At 40.0% G+C, this 26,454-nt stretch overlaps 2 protein-coding genes across 2 annotated transcripts; both read right to left on the minus strand.

The window, feature by feature from the left end:
• Positions 1 to 2,543: 2,543 nt before the first annotated feature.
• Positions 2,544 to 7,140, minus strand: LOC134000801 (ladderlectin-like). The gene is made up of 9 exons (XM_062440289.1): positions 7,092 to 7,140; positions 6,909 to 6,938; positions 6,771 to 6,815; positions 4,719 to 4,784; positions 4,338 to 4,370; positions 3,923 to 4,014; positions 3,548 to 3,673; positions 3,312 to 3,411; positions 2,544 to 2,669 (listed from the first exon to the last, which is right to left on the minus strand). Exons 1-9 carry the CDS (start codon positions 7,138 to 7,140, stop codon positions 2,599 to 2,601), a joined length of 612 nt encoding a protein of 203 aa, XP_062296273.1. The 3' UTR covers positions 2,544 to 2,598.
• Positions 7,141 to 19,429: 12,289 nt separating this feature from the next.
• Positions 19,430 to 26,028, minus strand: gstt1b (glutathione S-transferase theta 1b). The gene is made up of 5 exons (XM_062427214.1): positions 25,802 to 26,028; positions 23,557 to 23,644; positions 23,319 to 23,469; positions 21,110 to 21,286; positions 19,430 to 20,054 (listed from the first exon to the last, which is right to left on the minus strand). Exons 1-5 carry the CDS (start codon positions 25,905 to 25,907, stop codon positions 19,857 to 19,859), a joined length of 720 nt encoding a protein of 239 aa, XP_062283198.1. The 5' UTR covers positions 25,908 to 26,028; the 3' UTR covers positions 19,430 to 19,856.
• Between the last annotated feature and the right edge of the window lie 426 nt (positions 26,029 to 26,454).

A 26,454-nucleotide genomic window follows, 5' to 3' on the forward strand; every position in this document is an offset into this window, starting at 1 on the left:
TTTGTTTAGGTTAAAATGCTATTAATAAGGTAATTAATAAGGTAATGGCACTCTAAAATGTTAGAGAGATCCACCAGGCATAGAAACCCATCATTATTCCATTCTCATAATATTCTGTGAAAGCTCTGACCAATCATATTATTCGGTCCGAATGATATGATTGGTGGAGTGGGAAGGGAGTGCGGTGGGTGGGACATAGAAGGGAGGAGGGGTTGTTGCTGTTCAAGTTTTTTCAAAGTGCTGTGTGAAATGCAAGAAAGGTAAGAGTAGCTTTAATACCTGCCCTTCAAAGGTAGCGTCCAAAATGATCTTCAGGTTTGGTAAATCACAATGCGTGTGCTAAATAACATATTTACATTTTCTCCTCCCTTTATTTTGCACACTCGGGTAAAAACATCCCATATTACATATTCATTATAGAAAACATACTAAATGGACAGCATGTATTATCTTGCACATATGAAAGCCTCAGCCTCAGTGTGCTGCGTTAGTAGATCAATTTACACATTTTTTTACGGGTGATGTTTTTGTAATATTGACTGGAGGATTTTGTCACTTGTCGTTTCTGTTATCAGAATAAATAAAATAATACATAAGTAATCCTGCCTGACCTACACCAACACATCACAAAATGGTATTCACATAGCAGCTGTGCTTTACATTACTGTAGTCTGTATATTTTGATGTGTTATAGTTTGATATGTTGCAGTGTAATGTGAGTCACTGAAAACATTAGCAACATTACTGAATGATGCTATTAATAGTACGTTGGAACAGTATCATGCAGCAATATTTTGACATTTAAAAAAAATAATAAAGTTATGGTTGTATACATGTTTGGACAATGCTGGACATCCTACAGTCCATATCCTGCACTGACATTTAATATATTTCTTACATATTATCATGAAACTTATAAGTCATAAAGCTGTATCTGTGTTTTCCTGTGTTTCATTTTTTCAGAGATTTCTTCAAAAGATGATATTGGAGGAGCACAGGCAACTCACCAGTGAACTCCTTCAGAGGTATCCAGGGTTAACTATTATGCTGCCTATATTTCATTTATTGGCAGCATGAGCAGGGAAATCAACTTATCATGCCAAGCTGCTGTGTGACCAGGGACAAATTCCCTGATCCCCAAGTCCACTTGTTTCATATCCGGGCTCTGAGCTTCCTTCCATACCCTCTAAAAAAGTTCACACAGTACTTCACGTACATACTGTTCACACCTGCCTGTTCATCATTAAGGCATCAAATATCTCTTATTTATTTGTTCAATTTTTATTTTGTATTTATCATTATACACTGTTGCCCATAAAGTTGGAATTACATTTTTTTTTAACTTCTTCTCATGAAATGATTGTGACAATGTGATTTATTCTTGATAGATAAAGTATATATATTCTCAAAATTGTTCAATCTCATTGCACCTGGTCAAAGGTGATTACTGATGTGTATAAATAGAACAAAAAAAGAGGTATGTGTCTGAAAACAAATTATTCCAACTTTATGGGCAACAGTATACTTGTTCTGCACATTTCTATATATATGTATTTGTTGGATAATTAGTAGATTTTTTTATTTATATATTAGCATATGTATTATATGTTTAATTTAAATATGCAAGTAAAAGATAGTCATCAGATGTACCTGTTATATTTATTGCAATGATATACATATTAACATATAGCAATAACTATGTCAGTACTTCCCTACAATATCAGTATGCTATCATGACCACCTCTGATTATGATGTCATTTAATATTTTGAACCTTAGAACAATGACATTTGTGATATAAATATCTTTAATTTGACATTTGTTGACATCCTTTTCAATCTGGACAATAAAAGGATAACATAAAAATGCAGCTTTTAGTACTCAGATGAACATTTGGACAGCTTATTCTGGCTTCTCCAGAGCTGACTCTGAAGACAGATACACATGTATATATTATGCAGCTGCGAGGAAGATTTTCAAGACCAATCAGCTGTTCTCAAGGAATGCTTCAGAAGAGAGAGGCAACAGGGAGGAAAGGAGCACCATTTGAGCAATATTAACAGAGTACTTGACACACGTGAGAAACATTGTTCCTTATTTACCTTCTTGGGGAAGAACAGGTAGAAAACCATCATGCTCTCCTACTCCTCACATAATCTTTATTGAGCATCTTGCTCTTCATAGAAAAGAAAAGTTATATTTACTGTGATTCATTGTACAGTCTTTAATCAAAACCAGAGATGAAAGTATTTGCTATGAGATTTACTTACACAACATTTGAACTGCCTGATTTAAGCATGTTTATAGGAATAATAATAAAACCAGACTCATAACTGTTGTTAATTCTGAGATGAATGACTCCTAGTATTATGAGACTACAGACATTTTTCAACCAAGCTCTTAAAGAAAGCTCACACATGTTTTATTCTTTTACATCTTTATTATAGAAAAGAAGCTAAACATAAATGATTTTACACAAAAGTTACTTCAAGAATTAACAGTGGAAAGCAGTATTTCAGTAAGACACACAACAAAGTTCAGAAATGGCCACTGGTCCAGCACAAGGCCCCAGATGCTGTTGTGTTGTTCTGTTGTTGTATCAACAGCCGAAAGGGTTCTTGGAACAAATGAAGCGATAACCAGAGGTACACTGGGTGTTCCCCCAACCATCTGAAATTTGATGAGATGAGAAAAACAAAAACATTTTTACACAGATGATGTCATCGCATCTGAAACATTTGAAGCAAAAACATAAAAGGTCTGATTTACTAAAGGTCTGCGTGTGTAGAAACGTGTGCAAACTTGACATCACCCACAAAAAATGTGCAAGCTGATCTACTAACACAGCACACTGAGGTTTGCGTCTTTCAACAGTGCAAAATAATACATACTGTCCATTTAGTAGTTTACCATAATGAATATGTAATATGAGACGTTTTAACCCAAGTGTGCAAAATACAGGGAGGAGAAAATGTAAATATGTTATTTAACACACACATTGTGATTTACCAAACCTGAAGGTACCTTCAATACCTTTGAAGGGCAGGTATTAACCAGCTGCTCACTCCATCTGTGTTAATATTTTTGGAGTGGAATATTTTTGGTTTTACTAACAGCCTTGACTTTGTCACAAATACTCTCCCATATGTCGGTAATATTTGTTTTTGTTATAACTCAATATATTTCCACTAGAACATGATCACATTTCATTTTCCGCTTGAGAACATCAGAAAACAGCTAAGTCAGTACTATAAAAGTAGCTAAAACATTTGCTTATTTAACTAGTTAGCAACAGCAAACTGGTGGACTTACTGGTGGTGCGCAAGTACATGCAGGGGTAGCTGCTGGAGGTGGACTGGGCGTACCAGTTAGTGTAATAGAGACCCTCACGGTCAATCCACAGCCACCGGCCCTGAGAGGCAAAGAGCACGAGTTTGAGTAAGTGTTTTCTTAGTATCTTCATTTGCTCTGAAGTGTAGACTCCCTTTGGACTAGGTCCTGGGGTAGATCTGGACTGAATAAGATGGTATCTCTACATAAATTCAGACCTGCAGGTAGAAGCCTCCCAGCCATACGATGCTCTGACCACCTGTTTTTGTGATATGCTGGAGGTAGCTGTACTCTCTGGGGTTGGAGACTGAGGCAAGGTTGGCACCCATGCTGTTGCAGTGCTCCTGTTGGACAGAGGAGGATCAGTCATTTCATGTCTTCATTTTCTTCCTCCAAATCGATGGGAAGATTTACTTGTAAAGCTCAGCATGTCATGAGTTGATGATGATGACAAATAGTTATAGTTGACTATCCTGAAGCTGTTGGCTAGTGTACAATAGACATCTCTGTGTTGTAGAATATGTTGCATTCATCAGTGGCAATAGTAATGTTCACAGTGTGTACAACTGCTCTGATTAATAATACAGCAATACCTCAGCATTGTACCAAGACATGGGAATGTTGACGAACAGGAGGCAGCGAGAGCCGTGGCTGAACCAGCCGTCTGGGCAGAAGTTAAAACGAGCTACAGAGAGACAGAGGAGAGAGAACATGAACTTTACTTAGACTGAGCTACTCTGATAACTGCTCATTGCTAATCACAAATTCTACAGCATCTTTAAGCACAACAACAAAAAATGTTCTTTCAATGCTGAAATGTGTCTGCTACCTTTTGTAGAATGGCAGCATTTATGTAAACACTAGACAGGTTTTAGTTAATGCCCCTAACACATGCAGAAACTAGAGGTAGCCTTTTTTCATTTGGACATCCTAGCATTATATTATATGACATTAGTAATGTTTCTGACAGCCTAAACTCAAAGGAAAACATCAAAACTGTGAAATGACATTCAGGTGCTGCTGCCTCCTCAAACACACAAGCTGCACAAACAGAGTTTTAGGTCATTTAAAATACTTATATATATACTTATATATAATTTAGATTTGGTTAGTCCTGTTTTCTAATATTTAATTAGCAGATACTACAGACTATCCATATGTATTATATTATCAATCATGTCTATATGTGTTGGTTAAGTCTTCTCAGTTGTGTGTTTTCTTTAGATATGTGGCAAACTCATGCAAATTTGTGTATAAAATATATTTAACTTATGAAAATGTATCTATAGCCCAACAAAACAGTAAGGAAGCATATACACGACAAAGTTAAACTGATAACTCAAATATGTATTTCAGTGTATTTAGTTGTAGAATATATAGTATCATTACCCTTCATAGGAACAGGGGAAGAATCTTCTGGCATAAATTCTTCTTTCATCATCTTCTCCTCCATCTCTGTTGAGTCAAGGATGTCAAGGTGACATCATATTACCATCAAATCAACACAATTCATACCTACATTACCACCTGGGTCTGAGTAATATACAAAAAATAAAATAGAGCCATGGATAGATAACAGTCTAGCAGCGCTATGACCATTTTAGTTAAGCATGTTAGCATTCTATTTGCTAATTAAAATCAAGTACAGCTCAAGCTAATACAGTAGGAATGTCCTGCTTTGCTAATATTTGGTCATAAACCAAAGAAAGGGATGAACAGATGGACCAACAACATCCCCAGAGTCATTAACATGGCTAAGAACTTGATGATGACTTGAAGATGATAAACCAACACTTTCAGGGTTCCCATAGCTTTTGGCCCTGGGTCCAAACCTAACACAACCCTGAATAACTTGCTTTGGGGAAATGTGTCTTTAAGTATTATCTATCAATTAACAACTTGAATAGTCGAGGGGCGCTAGTGGACACCGCATGGAGTAGACGCATCTTTGAGTGGCTCCTCCACATCCTCACTAATAATATGCTAAAAATGAACACTTACACAACTATGAGCGTCTCCAGCAGAAATAAGGAGGAGAAACTACACATCCAAAAGTAAACCTGAAGAAAAACGGCAGAACAGTTCCTGCCATGGAAAAGGATGACGACGTTAGCGTCCAGCTAAACCAGCTAGCACTGGTCTACTGAAGATCCTTCAAACTCACAACCCATGCTGGCTAATATCTTGGCTGCCATCGGAAAGCTGGACGAAGACATGAACACCAGATTCAACACGCTCGATTCCAAACTCCACCTAGTCCAAACTTGCTCATTTTTTAATGTTAGGCGTTTGTTGAATGTTATGTAGGCCTACTCTAGATTCAGTAATGATTCTAAAATCACCATTCTCGCCCCTGACCCTCAAAAGGCTTCAATCAGGTTGAGTGGCCATACATACTGATAGCATACTTTTTTATCTCCAGGTCAGAGATTTCACCGGTAAAAACATCCCCCACTTTCAGTTATTGCCAGCTCCCATGGAGCTGTACAATCTTATGAATCGTCCCCCTGATTCTAAGAAACTTACCTCACAATTTGTTGATCTTTTCACTTCACTTAGTCCAATCTCCTCACAACACTTAAAAGAAGCTTGGGAAAAAGACTTCTTTTAAGACTTTGACAATAAGTGACAAGGACTGGGAAACTCATCTTGGTGATATTCACAGATGCTCAATCAATTCGAGACACCAACTCATTGAATTTCAGGTTATCCACAGGTTGCATTACTCCTGTACTAAACTTCATTCTTTTTACCCCTCCGTTTCCCCAATCTGCTCTAAATGTAAATCAGTTGAAGGAACCCTGGGTCATCTCTTTTGCTTCTGCCCCAAATTAAACCAGTTCTGGTCAGATATTTTCAAATATTTTTCTGAGGTATATAACTGCAATATTCCTCCAGATCCTCGCTCGGATTTTAGTTGGCTCCCAACACTTCTCTACACTTATCAGTATGCACCGAAAAATGTCTATTGAGTTGACTTGTATGTATTGTATTTGAGTAGGGTTTTTTGAGGGGGGGCCCCGGTGTGTGTGTGTGTGTGTGTCTGTAATGCCTAATTTTGATTTATTAGCGCATCTCCTTTGTTATGTTACAAACCTTTGTTTTATTTTTTATTCATTTAAATGTGTCTCTTGTTGTACTATTTGGTACTTGGTGACCTGTTTATACACTGAAAAACCTATAAATAAAATACTAAAAAAAACAAAAACTTTTTTGTCCTCTTCAGTTGTTTACTTTCTCCAAAGTCATTTAATGTCATGTTTAACAGATATCTCACATAGTTAAAAGGACACTTATTCTTTCTAGGTTTGTTTCTTAAGTTTACTGAGCTGTTTTGGCCATTTATTGAGTTTATTTTAATTTAATGGTTGCCATGCTATAGGCCAAATAACAGAAATAACAGAAAACTGTAGAAAAAGTTGCATTAGATTTGAAGAGTACCTGGTACAGCAGCCATCTCTTCCTTTGGGGCCATCACTGCTGCATCTGTGGATGAATCATATGTCAGTTTGATGTCAGATATATGCAGATCTTACATTCTCACCGTCTGTGCATTTAAGCCAAACCTTCGATACTAACCTAGAGCCTTATCTTTGTCTTCATCTGTAGCTGCAGAAATACATCACACTTTAAGTAACAGTAGTGTACATATTATGATAAATTAATCCTCTGCAAAAAACAGGGTGCAAAGGGTGACCATAGAATACAATGTTAGTGGACAGCTGACTGATGATGGTGTGTATTCAGTTTTACGTGTCTGACCTGCAAAAGCAGCACAGAGGAGAATAGAGAGGACGAGGACAGTCTTCATGGTGTTGACAGAGATCTAAATATTTTTCTGTGTGGAAAAAATAACTGGCAATAAATATACAGAGAGGTAAAACAGAAACATGAGCTCCACTGAATGAAAAGTCTGGATAGACAGAAAAAGTCAAAGCAGCAGGTGTCTTACCGTGTCAAGTAAATGTGAGGTGATGTTCTTCAAGTATCAGTGGTGAGAGGAGGCTGCTCTGCTCTGCTCTTTATATACACACTGATGTCACGTGATGGTGTTTGTTTAGGATGTACTGTTTGTATGGGATGATGATTGTGGATTGCACTTGAAGATCTGACCTTGAAATCTGAGCTGTTCTCAGAAACCACTCCCTTGTTGTGTGACTGGGTCTCAGATTAAGTTAATGGTTATGCTGTTGCAGAATCTGGGTTATGCATGTGTGTGTAAAGTACACACAGGCAATACTTCATCATGTGATTAATTGTTATGAATTTCATGGGACTATGGGAATATGTTTTGGCATTCTGGAGAGAAATGAACTGCCCAGTGTCAGAAAGCTCCATCTCAGTGGCTGGTCATGGGTCCTCCAACAGGACAATGACCCAAAACACACAGCTAAAAACACCTAAGAATGGCCTAGAATAACACATTGGACTATTCTAAAGTGGCCTTCTATGAGCCCTGATCTGAAATCCTAAAATGAAAGAGCTGAAACATGCAATCTGGGGAAGGCACCCTTCAAACCTGAGACAGCTAGGGCAGTTTGCTCAGTAGGGGGTCAAACTACCTGCAGACAGATGCACAAGTCTCATTGAGGGCTACAAAAATAGCTTGTGTTTGACTCTAAAGGTTGTGCAACAAAGGTTCCATCAATTGTTGAAAGCAATGTTTGAATAAAAAACGTATATCAAGTAATTTCAGAGAAAATTGTGGGTTCTTGTATTTTCGTGGAATGGTACCAAGAAATGTGTCCATGTCTGTATCTTCAATTATATGCCAGACATCTCAATAGAGGACACACTTTGCAAACCTAGTACATTTAGATCAGATGGTAAATGTCAGTTATGTGTCAGAAGATGTTTCTAGGCCATCTTTATTACACATTATGGATGACTGATAAACTAACTTGGACTCTGATTTGGACAGCACAATGGGTCTTCATTTTCTTCTGATCACTGTGACTGTGCAGCTTTATTTGTTGCCAAAATTTACTCTGTATCAAATTCCTGATGTGCAAAAAAACATTGCGTGCACCAAACAGCTACTAGACAAATTCATTGTATTCTATAAAGGATAAAACTGCATCTGTGATGAATAGCTACTCTATATCAAATGATGATGGCACTGTCCAACCTTTGACAACTTCTCCCTGGCAAACATTCACCTTTGTCTACTCTTCTGTTCTTTACACAGATCTTAGACATGGTTTAAACAGAGTACCATGGGTCAGACTTCTCTATCTGGCTCTTGACCGCTGATAATCTTGCTTGCCATTCATTTGGAGGGTCTTTAGAAAGCTTTTCAGCCAGCAGGTTGTTGCCATTTCTGTCTAACTTACAAACAAGTTGCCCAGTATGTATTTGATAAATAAATAAGTAATAAAGCAACTTATGAATAACATGTCTTGAACAACTTTAACAAACTTTAACTGTTATAAAAGAGAATTCCTGTTTAAACTCACTCTATTACTTATATGTGATTGAAAACATATGTATAGACATTGTGTATGACAGATTAGAGGGTGTGGTTCTAGTTGATGTAGAATGGATGCTAGACAGAATGGTAAGCTTTTGATTAAAGTTTTGCAAATGAGAAAAACAAACTTCTTCTTAACTTTAGAACATCAGAGAACCCCATGAAACAAAGCCTATTTGGTGCCTATTACTCTTTTTACCCTTTCTAATGGGGGATTTTATAAGTCAACATGATCAATACTGGAAATTGTTCCTCCTTCTCAGAGAATCTCAGAGGCAGAGAAGCGTTGTGCCCAAGCGGGGAGTTCCGGTCCTCTGAAATGAAAACAAGCTCTCCTGAGTAGTGGCATTCCTTATATATCGTTAAAACAACACATTTCACGTTTTCATTTTTTATTTTTACATCAATAAATCAATAATCAAAACAAAATTATAAAAAAAAGTATAAAAATAAAAATAATATAATTTTTATTTCTTTTTCTTTTTTCTCATTAGCCTAGGTGATGCACTGCCTACCCTGCCTCACCTGACTGCACACCACTGTTGAGCACTGCTTCAACATTTGCACAATTAATGGCAATATAAAGATAAAGATAAAGATTTCTTTATTGTCATTGTACAGAACATACAACGAAATTCAGGTGTGCTCAAGACCGGGTTGGGTCCATGGTCGTCACTGTTCTTCCCTCTTCGTAGCGGCCAAAGAACTGGTTGAGCTGCTCTGCCGCTAAAGCGCTACTGCTGGTCAGACTGCAGGTGTTGTTTTGCCTGGTAACGTGATGTATTCCTTGCCATGCCCGGCGGGGATCCGAGTTGCCAAAGTGGTCCTCGATCCTCTGCGCTGTAGTGTTGCGTGTCACCTGACCGGACAGCAGTGTTGCGGGCCCTTAGCAGGAGTTGTACGTCCTTGTTCATCCACGGCTTGCTGTTAGGAAACACACAGATCCGTTTTGTGGTGGTGACATTGTCCATGCAGCATTTTATGTAGCATAATACAGAGGAGGTGTAGGTGTCAACATTGTCATATTCAAATTTAGTCCAGTCAGTGCAGGAAAAGCAGTCCTGCAGTTGCTCAGTAGCCCCTTCTGGCCACACTTGTATTGCTCTGGCAGTTGGTTTGACCGTGTTGATAACTAGTCTGTATATGCTGGAGTCAAAAACAAGGAGATGTGGTCAGATTGACCCAGATGGGGGAGAGGTGATGCCTTGTGTAATGGCAGGAGTAAAGATAAAGATAAAGAAATATTTATTGATCCCACAGTTGGGAAAATTAATTGCTACAGCAGTTCTCAGCATAGAAAAAACAACAAACAAACAAAAACAAATATATACAACAATAAAATGTAAAACTAAAAAAGGACCCTAAAGTGCAACTATTGTGCAGGATTGTATAGTCTGACTGCAGTTGGAATGAAGGACCTGCAGAAGCGCTCCTTCTTGTAGATAGAGTCAATGTTGTCTGACCAGTCCAGATTACTATTGAAGTGAACACCCAGGTACTTGTATGTCCTCACTCTCTCGATGTCAAGTCCCTGGATGTTCACCGGTGCAATTTTGGAGGGTTTTCGGTGGAAGTCAACCACCATCTCCCTTGTCTTGCTGGCGTTGACTTGTAGGTGGTTCTGCTCACACCAGTCGACAAAGTCCATGTCGTTCCCCTCTGACACACATCCCACAATGGCAGTGTGACAACTGTCCATGGAGTAACAGAAGTCTGCTGTATACAGGGTGAAGAGGAAAGGTGAGAGTACTGTACCCTGAGGGGCCCCTGTGCTGCAGACCACCACATCTGACACGCAGTCCTGCAACCTCACATATGGCGCTTTTCCACTACACAGTTCCAGCACGACTCGCCTCAACTCGCCTCGGTTCTTTTTGCGTTTCCACTAGGGAAAGTACCTGGTACCTGATACTTTTTTAGTACCTGCTCTGGTGAGGTTCCAAGCGAGCCAAGCCGGTACTAAAATGTGACGTCGACACACTGCTGGCCGCTGATTGGTAGTTGTCGCTGGAAGCGTCATGAGCCGTCCCACACAAGAATCAAACCCGGCGTTTTTAAATACCGGCAGCAGCGTTACCATAGTTACAGCCATACGGCTCAATTTTCTTGCTTTGTGTGAGACAGAAAGCCTCATACAGCAGCAAGTACACCACTGCCTCAATGTCCTCCATGTTTATGTGTTTTGTGTCGCGTATAAAACGAAGTCACGCCAGTTTCGCAGAGCCGTGCTATGACGACCCCGCCCACGTTGAGTAGGTACTTTTTTGTAATGGAAAAGGTCTGTTCTGGAACCGTACAGAGGCCAGGCGAGCCGAGTCGAGGCGAGTCGTGCTGGAACTGTGTAGTGGAAAAGCGCCAATACTGGGGTCTGTCTGTGAGGTAGTCAAGGGTCCATGCAGCCATCTGGTCACTGACCCCCACTCTCTCCAGCTTCCTCTTGAGCAGTGTAGGTTGAATAGTATTGAAAGCACTGGAGAAATAAAAAAAGTGATCCTCACAGTATTTCCAGTGTCCTCCAGGTGAGACAGTGATCTCTGCAGCAGGTAGATGACAGCATCATCCACCCCAATGCCAGGCTGGTATGCAAACTGCAGGGGATCCATGTAAGGGCTCACCAGGGGGCGGAGATGGTTCAAAACGATCCTCTCAAATGCCTTCATCAGGTGAGAGGTTAAAGCCACAGGTCTGAAGTGGTTGAGCTCCTTGGGGCACGAGGTCTTTGGGACTGGAACCAAACAAGAAGTCTTCCACTTGACGGGAACCCTTTCCAGAGTCAGGCTCAGGTTAAAGATGTAGCAGACCACCTGGCAGAGCTGGTCTGCACAGTCCCTGAGGAGTCTGGAGCTGATGCCATCAGGACCTGTGGCTTTCCTAACCTTGATCTTCTTTAGCTGCACTCTCACCTGATCCACTGTTGGTGTGAAGAGAGGAGGGGAAGGGGATGGGGGGGAGGAGAACCACAGAGATGATGGTGGTGGGGAGAGTGAGGGCCCCATAGATGATGGTGGTGGTTGTGGTGGTGTTGGGGAGGGTGGTGGGAAGGGTGAAGGTACCATAGATGGTGATGGTGGTGGTGGTGGTGGTGTTGGTGAGGGGGAGAGTGAGAGCCGCAGGGATGGTGGTGGTGGTGGTGATGGTGAAGGGGAGAGTGAGAGCCCCAAAGATGATGGGGGAGGTGAGGGGGAGGGGGAGAGCCGCAGTAATGGTGGTGGTTAGGGTGAGGGTGAGAGCCACATAGATGGAGGTGGTGGTGGTGAGGGGGAGGATGATGGTGGTGGTGTTGAGGGTAAGAGCCCCATAGATGGAGGTGGTGGTGGTGAGGGGGAGGATGATGGTGGTGGTGAGGGGGAGGGTGAGAGCCCCATAGATGGAGGTGGTGTTAGTGAGGGGTAGGATGATGGTGGTGGTGTTGAGGGTGAGGGTGAGAGCCCCAGAGATGGAGGTGGTGGTGGTGAGGGGGAGGATGATGGTGGTGGTGTTGAGGGTGAGAGCCCCATAGAATGAGGTGGTGGTGGTGGTGGTGAGGGGGAGGATGATGGTTGTGGTGTTGAGGGTGAGGGTGAGAGCCCCATAGATGGAGGTGGTGGTGATGAGGGGGAGGATGATGGTGGTGGTGGTGGTGAGGGGGAGGGTGAGAGCCCCAGAGATGATGGCGGAGGTGAGGGAGCGAGCAGGCAAAGGGAGCTGGAGGTAGGCTGGACTGTGCTCAGGCTGGAGGGGATGGGACCAGAATCAAATCTATTAAAACAGGTTTAACTTGTCCAGTCTCTATCCCCAGGTTCAGGGTCCCTCTTCCTGCTTTTGCCCTAGCCTGAAATAGTTTGGAGTCTTCTCCAGACCTCCCTTGAGTTGTTCTGCAGTTGGTTGTCTATTTTTCTCCTATAGTTGGCCTTGCACTCTCTGATCTTTCTTTTAAGATCCCTCTGCACCCTCCTCAGTTCCTTTCTGTCACCAGATTTAAATCCCTTCTTTTCTCCAGCAGCAAGGCTCTCAGCTCAGTAGTCACCCAGGGCTTGTTATTTGAGAAACATCTCACTCTCCTGGTGGGCATGGTGGTCTCTACACAGAAATGTATATATTCTGTGATACAGTCCATTAAACTGTCTATGTCCTGTCCGTGTGGCGCACAGAGCACCTCCCAGTCAGTGGTGGAGAAACAGTCCTTCAGTGCTTCACTGACCTCCTCAGACCACTGTTTCACACACCTTTTTTGGGGGGCTGTCTCTTCACCATAGGTATGTAGGCAGGGAGCAGATGGACCAGGTTGTGATCTGAGTGACCGAGCGGGGGGAGGGGGGAGGAGCTGTAGGCGTCTGCTGTGTTTGCATACAGACAGTTTTACTGTCCTGGTGTAGCAGTCCACGTACTGATGGAAGTTAGGGAGAGTGGCAGACAGGGAAGCATGATTAAAATCTCCGGTGATGAGGAGAAAGGCTTGAGGATACGCTGTCTGTTGCTGTGACACAACACTGTGGAGAAGCTTGCAGGCTGCATCGGCATTGGCCGAGGGAGGGATGTAAACTGTTATTGCGACGACGTGTGAAAACTCCTTCGGCAGGTAGTATGGCCGGATGCTAACCGCTAGCAGTTCAATGTCCCTAGTACACCGTTGCTCCTTAATAGATGTGGCCAGGGTTACACCACTTGTTGTTCACAAACATCGCAATTCCTCCGTCCTTCTTCTTACCACTCGCTCTCATGTCCCTGTCCGCTCTGACAAGATGAAATCCGTCCAGCTGCACCAGTGAGTCTGGGGTGAGCTCGTTGAGCCAGGTCTCTGTGAAGTGGATCAGACTGCACTCCCGGTACTCCCGCTACAGCCTCATTAGCGCCACTAGCTCATCCATCTTGTTCGAGAGAGACCTCACATTCCCCGTAATAACAGCTGGAAGGCATGGTTTGTACCCACGTCTCCTTATTCTGCACTTAATTCCGGCTCTGCGTACGTCCTCCTCCTCCTCCGTAGTTCAGCCGGGATCTCCGGTCTCTCTTCGGGGGATACCCTAGCTTGGCCTAGCCTAGCTTGGCCCAGCGCAATCAGCTGCTCTCGAGTGTAAACAACAGCTAGACCATGGCCGGTTGTCATGGATGAATGCATTTGGCCGATGCAGCGTTTAAAAGTCCAGAAAAACTCACTATAAAAAAACACAATAAACAAAGAGAGAGGTCAGAGCTTCTGTAACTGGCAGCCACTCCGTCGGTGCCATGGGAGTGGCGCTGTGGGACTGTGGTGACTGTGGGACTGTGGTGACTGTGGGACTGTGGGGTCAGTGTGTGTTCAGTAATGTTAAGCTGACAAAGTGTTAATAAAGTTATGGAGATAACAGCACGTTGTTGTTCTTGAATTATAGAAATAGAGGTCAACAATACATGTTGTCAGAAGTGCTACACCCATGACGGATTGAGTCTAATATGCCTGTGCGGACCAGTTCGACCACTTTGCAAAAGTTTGGTGAATGAAGGTGCGTCACGACAAGAGGCTAATCCACGGCCCAGACAGTGTTAGCCGACGAGCTAAGCTAACCCACTGTCAACTCTGCACTGCCACTATGGAGCAACTAGTGACTTTTTCCCCGCCAGAAGCGTTTGATTTTGAACCCTTGGGCCCGCAGTTGTTTGCTAATGGCAGTTAGCAAGTAGCCCAAGGCAGTTGTGGTGTTAGCATCAGGAGGAATGTAAACAGCAATGATTATGACAACTGTAACCTCCCGTGGCAGATAGAAGGGGAGACATCGAAGAGGCTTGGGAGCGGGGGCTTGTGCGGGGCTCTGCCTAGCCTGGTTCGTATCCCGGCATGGCAGCCTCGCTTCTGCTTCCTCTCTCTGCGCTGCCTCCGTTGCTTTACAGCTGGGAGATTGATCCATGGAGACCCCGGTGGTCTAATGAGCCCCGATGGGATGTCGTGTCTGGGGTCTTCCTGGTTGAAAATACAGTTTCTGGGCAGCGAAACGATGACAAGCAGTTCGTGCCGACTGTATTATGCCAGTGCATACGTGGCACTCCAGACATAATCACCCCATCTTTACGCATGCTTTCCACTATGTTGCTGCATCTGTGTGTTGCTGGGGGGGGGGGGGGGGGGGGGGGGGGGGGACCATTCTGTGGCAACCGTTCTGCTAAATGTCACTAAATAACAACATTACTTAGAGGAAGAATGCTAACACAGTAATTGTGTTGAAAGCAACACAAAGTAGGCATGCTGGTGTGTTAAAAGTGTACACGTGATGTATTTACACATCTGTTTCTAGAGTGTATGCTTAGTATACACCACTAGGCTATATTACCAAACTGGGTTCTTGACTTTCATGGACTGAATGATCGTGTACTGAGTCTTGTTGCACTTGTTGAACATAGTTAAACAATTCAGACAAAACATGCTGTTAATGTGTAACATCACGCACTGAACTAGATCATTTACTTAAATTTGCTCTGCAGGATTTCCTCATAATGTTGAAGCCTTGAATGACGGTCATTTTGTTTGGTCATTAATCAGTATAACTATGTCAACATCTGAAGAACCGTTGTGGAATAGGGAAAGTATAAAGTCTTTATGCTTGCTGTAAGTGTCTTGCATCACTACCTCAATCAAGAAAACAAGATGCCTACTTCCTTAAATTATAACAAAATAACAGAATCTTTCATTGTCCTGGAAAATGTTGTTAAAAATGTTTATGAATATACGGACTAGTGCAGGCATCAACACTGAGGCCTGATGGCCAGAAATGTTTAATATTTAATGTTTATTCCCATATATTGCTGGAAATGCACCCACTTTACCAGCCTTTTTATTAGATGACATAGTTTGGGGATCAAGTGATTGTTAGTCTGCTATGCTTTCTAATTGTTTCCAACTTTTTAATAATTGGGTTTTGGTTTGGTTTAAGTGCAAAACCTACTTGGTTAAAGTGGTGAATGACAAACAAACACAGTTAGCTGTAGACCAGCTGGTGTACATAGTGGAGCATTTAGAAACTAAAGAGATATGAAAATGTATTTCTCTCAGGAGTTGGTAGAGAGCAAAAACATTGCGAGAGAGTGAATACTGTACAAATGTTTCATACTTAAAATGAATGCATCACTTAAAACGAACTGAATGGCTTTTAGTGCAGTGATTTTAGAAACAGAAGAAGAAAATATTAATATCTTTTATAAATTTAAACTAAGTATTTTGATAATGTAGCTGAGACTGGTCACTTGATTAATGATGGTAAGTTTATTTACAGTGTGTCATATATGATTAGTGTAAACTTTATTTTGATTATAAAACTGTAAGTAGTAGAGAGAGATCATTTCCAGTTACAGGGTGTGGTGCAGATCAGTGTATTGACCATTCTGACTGAAGGAAGTGGAGATAACAAATCATTGGTGTTAAGAAAGAAGAGTTTGCTTCCAGTAAGACATAATCATGTGATTTTATAGCGACTGATAGGCTGCATACGTTTCTCTATTTCTCTCTTTAAGTGTTTTTATTAAATAATGAAACCAATATCATTTATCACTCTCTGCACAAGATCTTGAAAGCTCACGTCAAATACAGCTTTGAACATTTTGGTCCATTATTATTTCAGATTATATGAGATGGTTGATTTAAGAGAAGCATGACACCCATCCTATGTTTTTTTGTATTAGAGGTAATATGAGGATTGGAGGATTGCCATTGAATGACTCAACAAAACCTTGAGATATTCTGGAGTACAGATGATCAAAAATTCAAATCATTTTTAATTTTGATGTTTAGGTTTTAAAAGAAAAAAGGGAAGATGGTTTCTCCAGTGTTATAATTATGTATATAATACATGAGTTGTGACTGAGTCTTAATGGAACATTTAAGTAAGTTTTCTTTTCATTTTAGGATTTGCAGAATTATTTGAAAATGTACATACATCTAGTATGGTAATAAATGTGTAGTGCCTTTGTTACAGTAGCAGTGTAGGTTTACCCAAATGCAGTGACTTTATTCTTGGAACACAATAGAACGGAGAAAACTCAACAGAACAGAAGATTCAACAAAGATTTCACAGAAAATTATCCTTAAACACAAACTGAACTAATCAGACAAGGAACAGGTGGAAGGTGTGAGGAGGAGCACATGAACACAGTGCTCATTCACTCCGAATGAACACGCAAGGGAAACAGTGCAAACCAAAACCCAGAAAACACAACACTACTCAATAACAGCCACAATAAAAGAACATGTGTTACCTTGCCCAATTTTTGCTTCTCGAATTTACTACATTCTTTCATTTATAGTCTGAAACAATCACCCTGGATGCAAAGGTCTTGAATGCAAGACTGCTTTTAATGGAAAGTGTTCCATTCAGATGCTGTACCAGCCCACATCAGGGACCTTACCACTTACAGGTCCTTTTCTAGACAATAATGAACATGGCTCACAAATCTCCAAATCTGTCAGCACTAGTCTGAAAAAACTCAACACCTGACAAAACTGTCCAGCTGCTAAAACTGCTGTCCTGTTGTTCATATTTGTTTTGATAGGTTTTTACTTGTTCCTGCTAGGCTGTCTTTTTTATGCTGTTAAATTGTCTTGTTGCTTAACCTGCCTTATTGTTATTGTTATCATGGTTTTCTTATGTCTCTCTTTGTTTATGCAGTTAAATTATGTTATTGACATATGTTTCCTAACACTAAAGAGTTAACATTGAAGCGCACAACAGATAAGACATTTACTAATAATAATATAAAAATAAAACATAGAATGTATAGGCAGTAAGTTAAAATAAGATTTTGGAGTCTACTTTTGTATATGTAGGAAGTAGCAGCATACGTTTCTGTATAGTTAAGTTGTGGTAGTGCAAAAAGGCAGTAAAAAGTTCTATGAGATGTATATTTTTAACAGATATAGTGCAAAAAGAACAGTCATTTAATAGGAGCAATTTCAGTCTGTCCTCTCACAAGTCCTGTGCATGAACTGATCATGCAGTATGCGCCCCCTAATGCCTTTATCCATTTTGTACATTTTGACAAACTCCTACACTCACCAAATTGTACACATACGTCAACAGTCACACATATTGACTACTGACAAAGTTTGGGATTTTTAAGTGAGAAGATGACTCCACAGCGCCCCCTGGAAGATTTCAAAGTTTAAGCCCCGCCTTCCACATTGACATAAAGAAATGAAATCGACAAGGCCTATGTATTATGTCCAGACGCACAAAAAAGCCTCTTGGACCCATACCCTAAGTCCAACAGGAAGTCGACCATTATATGAATAACTCATCCAGTTTCATTTGTGGTCTTAGTTTGCCATCTAGTGGAGACATTAATTATTGTCTCTCTCTTCTTTATGTCTCTCTTCCACTTTATAATAACTCTTCATTGTATTTTTTATCTGATTTATTTAATAATAATGGACTTGTGTACAATAAACCTATTTGAAAATAATTAGACAGAGAAAGAAAGATACAAGAAAGATCACTCCAAGAGGAGAGTTCTTTTGAAATCACTTGAATAAAACATTACCATATAATCAAGGCTAGAGAAATACATTTAAAAATTGTACATAACATGAAGAACAAAATGTTTTTGTTTCATGCTCCTAGCACTTAGGATGGGTTAAATGCTGAGACTGAATTTCACTGTACGACTGTATGTGTGACAAATAAAGTATCTTTACCTACTGTATATGTTTTGTTGATATAGATAAAAACTGTACTTTCAGTAAAAATGAAAATGAATAACTCGCTAATACAACTTTAGAAAGATGTTATACGTTTTGAATGTAAGGACCTAAAATTGATTTTATTGTTAATGTGATGACTATGATGGCTCTTTTTTTTTATTTCAAAGATGTAACTTTTTATTAGATTTTTTTTGGAAACAGATGCCTTCATTGTATTATGTTGTATTTTATTTTATTGTCCCTCTATTTTGTATTTTCTGTCTCGAGACTTGATTTTTATTTCAATTAACAATGTTAAGCATTTGACTGTGATGGAATGGAATGTGTTATGACTAATAAAGTCTTATAAAGACACATAAAGAAAAGAAGAGATGTATTAAGGCGGTCTGTACTGCAGACTGCAGGGGTCTTTGAACCCTGGACCATCATAGAGAGGGTTGATCATCAGCAATGTGTCCTCGTGGCTATTATCTGATTGGGATTTAAGTAGCATGTTTCTGTATGAATAATTTCACAGACAGCAGGAATAGAGTGATAGGAGGATGAAAGAGGAGGTTTAGCTGACTGATGCAAAGAAAGCAAAGACTTAGCAGCAACACAGAGATTTACTTGTCTTTAAAAATATAAGATTCGGTCAGCTCTATGTTTTGTTTATATTAGATATTTTTTATACTGTTGCAACTTATTTTATAATATTTGTACTCATTACTACATGCATTTTAATATCAAGCCCAGTTTTCACTTTAAATAAAACATTGTGTAATTACAGGGACCTTATTAAATACATATTTAAATTGTGTTTAAAACCTTTAAAACTACTACAAAAGTTAATCTTTCATACTGTGAATAGCAAACATACTGAGTAAAGCAAATATTAGTCTAACTATTGATACTAATTATGACATTCTGAACAATAAAACAGATCATTTCACAGTGTGAAAAACCTCTTCTGTTCCCATCTGAATAATCACTGTAACTGACAGAGAGCAGAGTTTAAGTTGTTTATTAAGGCTTATTAAGGTGAGTGTTACAATGATTCATCATGTGGAGAGTGGCTGATTAACAGCATGTACTGTGGCCATAATGCAGCACGAATAACAGTTCTCCAGAACTGTTAGAGGAAACAGAAATGCTGAAACTCCCAGAACAGTGCTTATCTCACATTTCACATTCCTTTCTGTTGTGTAACACCACATCAGGACTGTGTCTGACCTCTGTTACCAGTACTACATATCACATGATTTCATTATTGTGAAATGTACTAGTGCTTATGTTTTACATTAAAACATTGGGAGTTCTTCATAAAAGAGACTTGGGATGCATACTGTATAGTATCCAGTAACAACAGAGAAACATCATGCATCATGAGTTATCTTTAATTTCAAGAGGAGAATGAGAGAACCTGTTCTCCTCTTCACAGGAATAACTTGAGGATCTTGGGCTTGAAGAATTGAAGCTTGCCGGCATCCAACAATTTCACTCTCTCCTGGGCACCAAGGATTATTTGGTGGGCTTCGTCGAACAGCTCCTTACCAATGGCAGCCTGGACTCTGTCCCGCCACGCGCTCAGCTTGGGCCTACCCTCAAACACGTCCAGGCCGGAGCCCACAGGCTGTCAGTGACACACACACACACACACACACACACACACACACACACACACACACACACACACACACACACACACACACACACACACACACACACACACACACACACACACACACACACACACAGTATTGACTGAATCAAATGTGTGATTGGGAACTGAATTATAATGACATCGTTATCATATGTGGACATAAATAAAGACCTGTATATGTATGTGTGTTCACCTATCCACTGTGACTGATCACCACATGAACTACTGCCCATAGTATCTCCTATGAATGCTATAACACAATACTGTAGTGTTTTAGATTTCTGAGTCTATTTGTTGTACCTTCCAAGCAGCCACTGGTATGTGGCCATGTCACTATGCCATCAAAGTGTCTGTAAAGTAACTTCAGACCTGAAGAAGACACGTCCTCAAACTGCATTCAAAGAACCAAATTATCAGGATGAGAATTATCAGGATTATGTTAGCCTGAATTAGTTAAACCTTGTTTGAAGAACAGTAGCAGAGTACTTTTTGTTCTTGTTTGTAATGTAACTTTAATGTAACTTGTTTTGTAACTTTAAGCAAACTCAAACATAGGTGCCAAGCACAACATGCTCCAGAAATGTGAACTCCAGAAAGTGGGTTTAATGAAAACTCTGAGGTTGTTCTCCCTGAGGCGAAGGCTGTGAAATCTTTGATATTAACAACTAGTCTCACTGCTCTCATCAGTGTTGTTCTACTCACCCACAAGTGGCAAAACAAAGCAATGAATGCAGCTTTAATTTGAAATGTTGCCAGTAAAATCTATTTTATTTTATGGCTGCTTGTATGTTAAGAAGTTAGCTTGTTCTGTTGATGAAAAACATGTTTATTTTAAAAGTAAAATATTGGAAATCATATTTTTTTCATGTCAGTCCAGATTCTCAGACACAAAGACGGCCTTTCCCAAGCTAGTGGTAAGTCTACTGAAACAAACAGAAAGTGGCTAAAACACATTCCATCAAAAACATGATATTTTCTTACTGGGTCAACATGTTTATCAATGTGGACCATTTTACAACACTCACCTGCATGACCTCCACAATGGCAACCAGGTCAGCTAATGAGATGTGCTCTCCTGCAATGAAGGGCCGGTCCTGGATGAACTTGTCTTCTAGGAGTTTCAGAGAGCCGTTCAAGTCCTCCAAGGCTGCATCCAGCTTGTCCTGGGGAACGTCCACACCCAGAACCTTGGGAATCATAAGCTACAGTCCAAATATAAAAAACATATTTCATTCTTGGGGAGAGCAGATGAAATTACCAACTGTCCAACAAAGACCTTGTTGTTGATACAAAATGAGATTTGTATCTATGTCTATGATGGAAACAGATACAATAAACAAGCACATCATGTGAGGACAAATCCTTTTCCTGAAAGACAGCCACAGAAACCAGAAAGAATGCAGCTTTTAACCTCATAAACAGCCATGGCTGTTCACTGTGTTCAATGCAAAGTTCACTGTGTTCAATGTGTCACCCTTCCTGTTTTGAAGGGGAGGGTTAGCTCTCATGTGCTAGCGTGTCATCATCAAATCACTATTTTATATTTGTCCTAAAAACTAAAAATGTGGATTGAGCAGTACAGGGGTATATAATCAGCTGACAATCAGCTGAGAACTGGGCAGACATTGACTTTGTTCCATTTCTATTATTTTTCAACTGAAAAGATGTTTCTCTCTCCATCTCCTTCCCACTCCCCTCTACTTACTGCCAAACCAGAAAAACACATAAACATTGAAACAGGTTTTTAATGATTCCTCCTGTTCATACTGACCATTAGAAGATCCCCTTATAATGCACTTACAAAATCCACAGTCCTCGTTCTGTGTAAACATGTATTTAAACGTTGATCTGAAGCTGATATGAAGCTTCAGTGTCCAAATGAGTCAAAATTGAAACACAAAGAGGGAAATTGATGGTAAAAAGCCTGTAAATGTGTCAGATATCACTTGATATGACTAACTCACACTGATGAAGCTCAATAGAAGCTGATCATCTACTTTTAAATGACTGTGTGGACACACTGTGGATTTTATCCTCCATCACTTTACATTGAAAGCACATTTAAAGGAGATCTTTTAATAGTCAGTATGAACAGGAGGAATGATTACTGAGAGGAAAACCTCTTTCACTGTTCATATTATGGGCTTGGGCGACACGTTGGCCAAAACAAAAAATGGAGGCAGCGTGTAGCAGCAACAGTGCGAGTCAGAGAAAAGTGATCTAAAGAGATAAAAGTAGACAGCGAAAAACAGCTTTTAATCAAGAAGGGACACTCTGACCCTGTATAGACAGAAAGCGTAGCGTTAACAGCATGTTTAGAAGATCAACAGCGAGTGTCTACACAGGAGGCGTTCAGGTACATGGTTAAGTGTAGGTCACCCACGTTTTGGAAGTGCTCAGAGCCCAAAACACAATGACTGTAGCTAAGCACGTAAAATGAAGGAAATGGTTCCACACGCAGTTCAAAATCATTTGGTCTCATCTACAGTATCTGGAGAGGTTTTGGGAGCAATACTTAATGTTAAATAAATATTGAAATGTTATAAAGAAATCAATGTTTTTTGATAATCATAATGTGTACATTTCTATAGTAAATTAAATAATGGGAAAATAATCAATAATCGAAAAAATAATCGTTTAGGTAATCGAAAAATGTAACGCCGAAAAAATAATCACTAGATTAATTGTTTAAAAAATAATCTTTTTGCCTAGCCCTAGTTCATATGAACACCTGCTGTCTTAATACACTTGTTTTTAGACTTGAAAAATTGTGAATCATCTTTTAGTATCAATCAAATAGGGAATTTTAAGAGGTGACAAACCAAAAAGGTTGCAAAACGCTTCTTTTAATGTTGTAAAATGAGTTTGACATCAAAGTCTAGCACTGATGCTGCAAAGAATGGATTGTATTAACGCTTTGCCTTCTGTCTTGGTGATGTGATTTGGTTGAGCTACAGAAAGGAGGGCACAATGGATGCAGCACTGATATGAAATCAAAATGAAATATGATACAACTTCTTCTAAACCAGTTTAAAGCTTCATGTGCACACTTGTGGCAGTAAAAGGTGCTAAACAAGCCCTGACATACAGTATCTAACTGCACACACACCAGCAGGAACAATAGCAAGAAGCTAACTAACAACACTGGACTGGTGTTTTTCCTACAGTTCACATCACCCCTCTGGTCCTTTAGTTTGGAGAAATAATAATAATTACAGGCATTAGTCAACATACCCGGAGCCAGAAAATCTTGGATCCATGCATGCGGATGGCCATGTGCTGCCATGACAGATACTCATTGATGCGAGCGCGCTGCTGGAGGTCTGGTGGGTACCAGAAGTCTGGGGTCTTATACTTCTCTGCCAGATAAAGCAGGATGGCAATGCTGCAGAGACAAACATCACTGATGACTATAGGTTCTATACTATAAGATTATTACTCAAACATGATTTATGTGTATTTAAAAAATCACCTTTCAGCCAGGCAGAAGTCTCCATCTCGAAGAGCAGGGGCTTTTCTTATCAAGTTGATCTTTCCAAACTCTTCTCCATACTGCTCACCTGAAACCAACACACACAAACAATGAAGTTCTACTATTCACCTCATTTTGCACGGTAACCCGGGTGTCAGCAGAGAACTTCTAATTGTGTTTGAACTTCTGGTGGTCACGGCCAATTACCCGAAAATGTTCTGTAGTAGTTTGTAAGATGAGTCTGTACTGTTAGCTAGCTGTCAATTTAAGCTATAGCATTACTGATAAAAAAATGGCCAGTATTATATTGCATGTTCAGTGAGAGGGTGACGTAATAAATGGAAGAAACGACAAATAGCAAGAATGTCTTGAACATCTACCTCAACTTCTGTCTGAGTGTACCTGTAGGTTCCCATATGACCTGTACCCACTGCAAAGGAGGACGAAGCTCTCAGACTCTAGCTGAAGGCTTTGAACCTGAAAAACCCAACCATACATCCTATCCTTTTGTGTTCCTTCCACTTTGTGGATAAAAGCCAACAAAAGAGCATTCCTACCCGAAGAAGTCACTTGGCTATGAAGCTCTGTTGAAGAAACAATATCAGGTGCTTGTTGGGCAATTAGGTGCATCAAATTATTGTTGTCAGGCTCTGGCTGTATGGACTGTTAAAATGTATGTGTACCTTCTGTCACGATAATAACAATAATGTTGGCAAAGGCTGCATCGTGTAAAGCTTGTTACGAATTTAATTCAGCACTCAATTTAATCAATCTCCCCTTCTGGCAGCGAGAGTAATTACAACAATACTTATGTCATAGGCTCAATTGTAGCTTACTCTGTTCCTACTCTTGTAAGTGTAAAACAATGGCTCAGAAATTTTGAGCGTCTTATATTTTGTTTGTGGGAGCACAGTTACCACCATGGTAGCTACCATCTGGTAAGGGGCATAAAAGCCACTGTTGTGAAGGTTGCATTGTTTTGTGATGGGCAAGATCAGCATGGACGAGTAAATCTTCCAAGTTTTGCGTTCACTTGTACACATAAAGTGGCAGATCTTTAAAAATCAGGGCTAGTTCAGGGTATGATTTTAAAATATACCAATGTTTTCTGAAGACCGATTTTATGGCATGTGAGTGGAGAGAATAGCAAGTTACAGAAAATCTCTTTTCTTTTTCTTACTTTTCTCGACAGTTCTGATTGGGGCTCTCTCAATGCCATTTCATGAGTCTTATTAATCCATTCAGTAGGATACCCACACTGCAGCCCTCATATCATCAGATTTTTCCATCTTTGGTAGTATTGCATATTCTTCAGAGTCTAAAACATTGACTTTTGAGAAGACCTCTGTTGAGGGAGGTGGGATGAAAACTGCTTGTTTGTCTGTTTCCTTATAGTATAAGGTATTGGATAGGATGCCCTTGTCCTTTATGACCCACATTTCCAAAAAAAGAACTTTTACATCACTTAAATCCATTGTAAAAACCATGCAATGCGTCACCTTAATACAGACAAAATATGTCATCAATATATCTACACCATTTCAACATTTTGGGCAAATTAGTTTTTTTTTTTTTAAATGCTGCATTGGACTGCTTAAATGGAGTTGTATTGTATACTTGCAATGACAATAAAGATCTATTCTATTCTTGTTCTGGATTCAAAATAAAGTTTATCTCAAACAACTCACAAACAGATAGCATAGCCCCATGCTCGTCTCAGATAAAATAACCATTAAAGTTAAAATGATTGTTCTTCATGACAGGAGTAGCAAAATGAATGATAAACTGATTGGGCGGAACAAGTCTAGTCCTGGTTCTGAGGATGATTAAGTGAGTTTTTTAAGGTGGCTGTAACTGATATTGTTCATTAAAACACTGACATTAGAGTTCTCAAGATCAATATTTTAAGTTTTTATAATCTATAAATCATAAATAGCCCTGATTACAACATACTAGATGATAACATGTTGTGATGCTGCCATGCAGACATTTGTCTGATTTAGCTATAAAAGGTAAAAAGTTACAAGTTGTACTTTGAACTTTCTGGTTTCAGCTGGACATTCAATAGACGTTCTATGTTCTCTGTTATATTATACAACACGTTACATGAATATGGACAGCAGATGGAAGGCAATATATACATTCTACATGTTTCATCCCGCTACAGTCTGAATTTAAGACGTCGTGGTTTCAAATGTATATCTGAGAGTTGTACATGTGTCGCAATATGTGGACTTGAACTGACCATCCATCAGAGACAGCTGCTTGAACTCAAACGGTATGTTGTTCTTCTTGGCGAAAATATAAACTGAGCGGCAGGGCTGGGAAAAAAGATCCAGATACAGCTCCATTCTTTCTCAGGATACAACACCACTTTATTCTCGGTATCTTCTCGATGGCACTCCTGTAAAGTTCCCGCAACTAAAGTTTACCAGGAACTTCTAAGTGGAAACGGGGCAAAAGTCAGAAGTTTGCTCTTTTTTGTGGAGACGTCAAAGATATTGTATTCTAAGATAGTTCACGTCCGGTTCACGACAGTTCGACTGTGTGAGAAGCCTCCAGCCTCTAAACCTCTGCTGGTGTCATTTTCTCACGGCGGATTTTTCATCTATGTTTCAATAAAGCTGAAACGTGATTCTGGATAAATGTATATTCACCACTGTATGGAACAGTTACAGTTCACAGCTATAACTGCTTGTAACTGTCTCCATTTGAGCATTCCGTTGAGAAAAGTTGAAGAAGTGCAACAGAGGTATTTGTCTTGCAGACAGTAAAAAAGTAGGTAAGGAGTGAATGCTCTTCTCTAACTTTGCACTCTCTGCGCTGGATTCCCCCCTTTGATTCAGTGGATGAATGCTTTGGTCTCATTATCGTGCTGAAAGGTAAAACTCCTCTTCA

Source organism: Scomber scombrus, chromosome 2 (assembly GCF_963691925.1).
Source record: "Scomber scombrus chromosome 2, fScoSco1.1, whole genome shotgun sequence".
NCBI lineage: Eukaryota > Metazoa > Chordata > Actinopteri > Scombriformes > Scombridae > Scomber > Scomber scombrus.

Bases quoted from the DNA above. Each gene is read 5' to 3' on its own strand.
- LOC134000801 (XM_062440289.1), bottom strand. From the start codon at position 7,140: ATGAAGACTGTCCTCGTCCTCTCTATTCTCCTCTGTGCTGCTTTTGCA. The intron at 6,939-7,091 runs GTCAGACACGTA...GTATTTCTGCAG, and splicing joins CCTCTGTGCTGCTTTTGCAG to CTACAGATGAAGACAAAGAT. The intron at 6,816-6,908 runs GTTAGTATCGAA...ATTCATCCACAG, and splicing joins AGACAAAGATAAGGCTCTAG to ATGCAGCAGTGATGGCCCCA.
- gstt1b (XM_062427214.1), bottom strand. From the start codon at position 25,907: ATGGAGCTGTATCTGGATCTTTTTTCCCAGCCCTGCCGCTCAGTTTAT. The intron at 21,287-23,318 runs GTATGTTGACTA...TTTGGACTGTAG, and splicing joins CCAAGATTTTCTGGCTCCGG to CTTATGATTCCCAAGGTTCT. The intron at 20,055-21,109 runs GTGAGTGTTGTA...TGTCACTGACAG, and splicing joins CCATTGTGGAGGTCATGCAG to CCTGTGGGCTCCGGCCTGGA.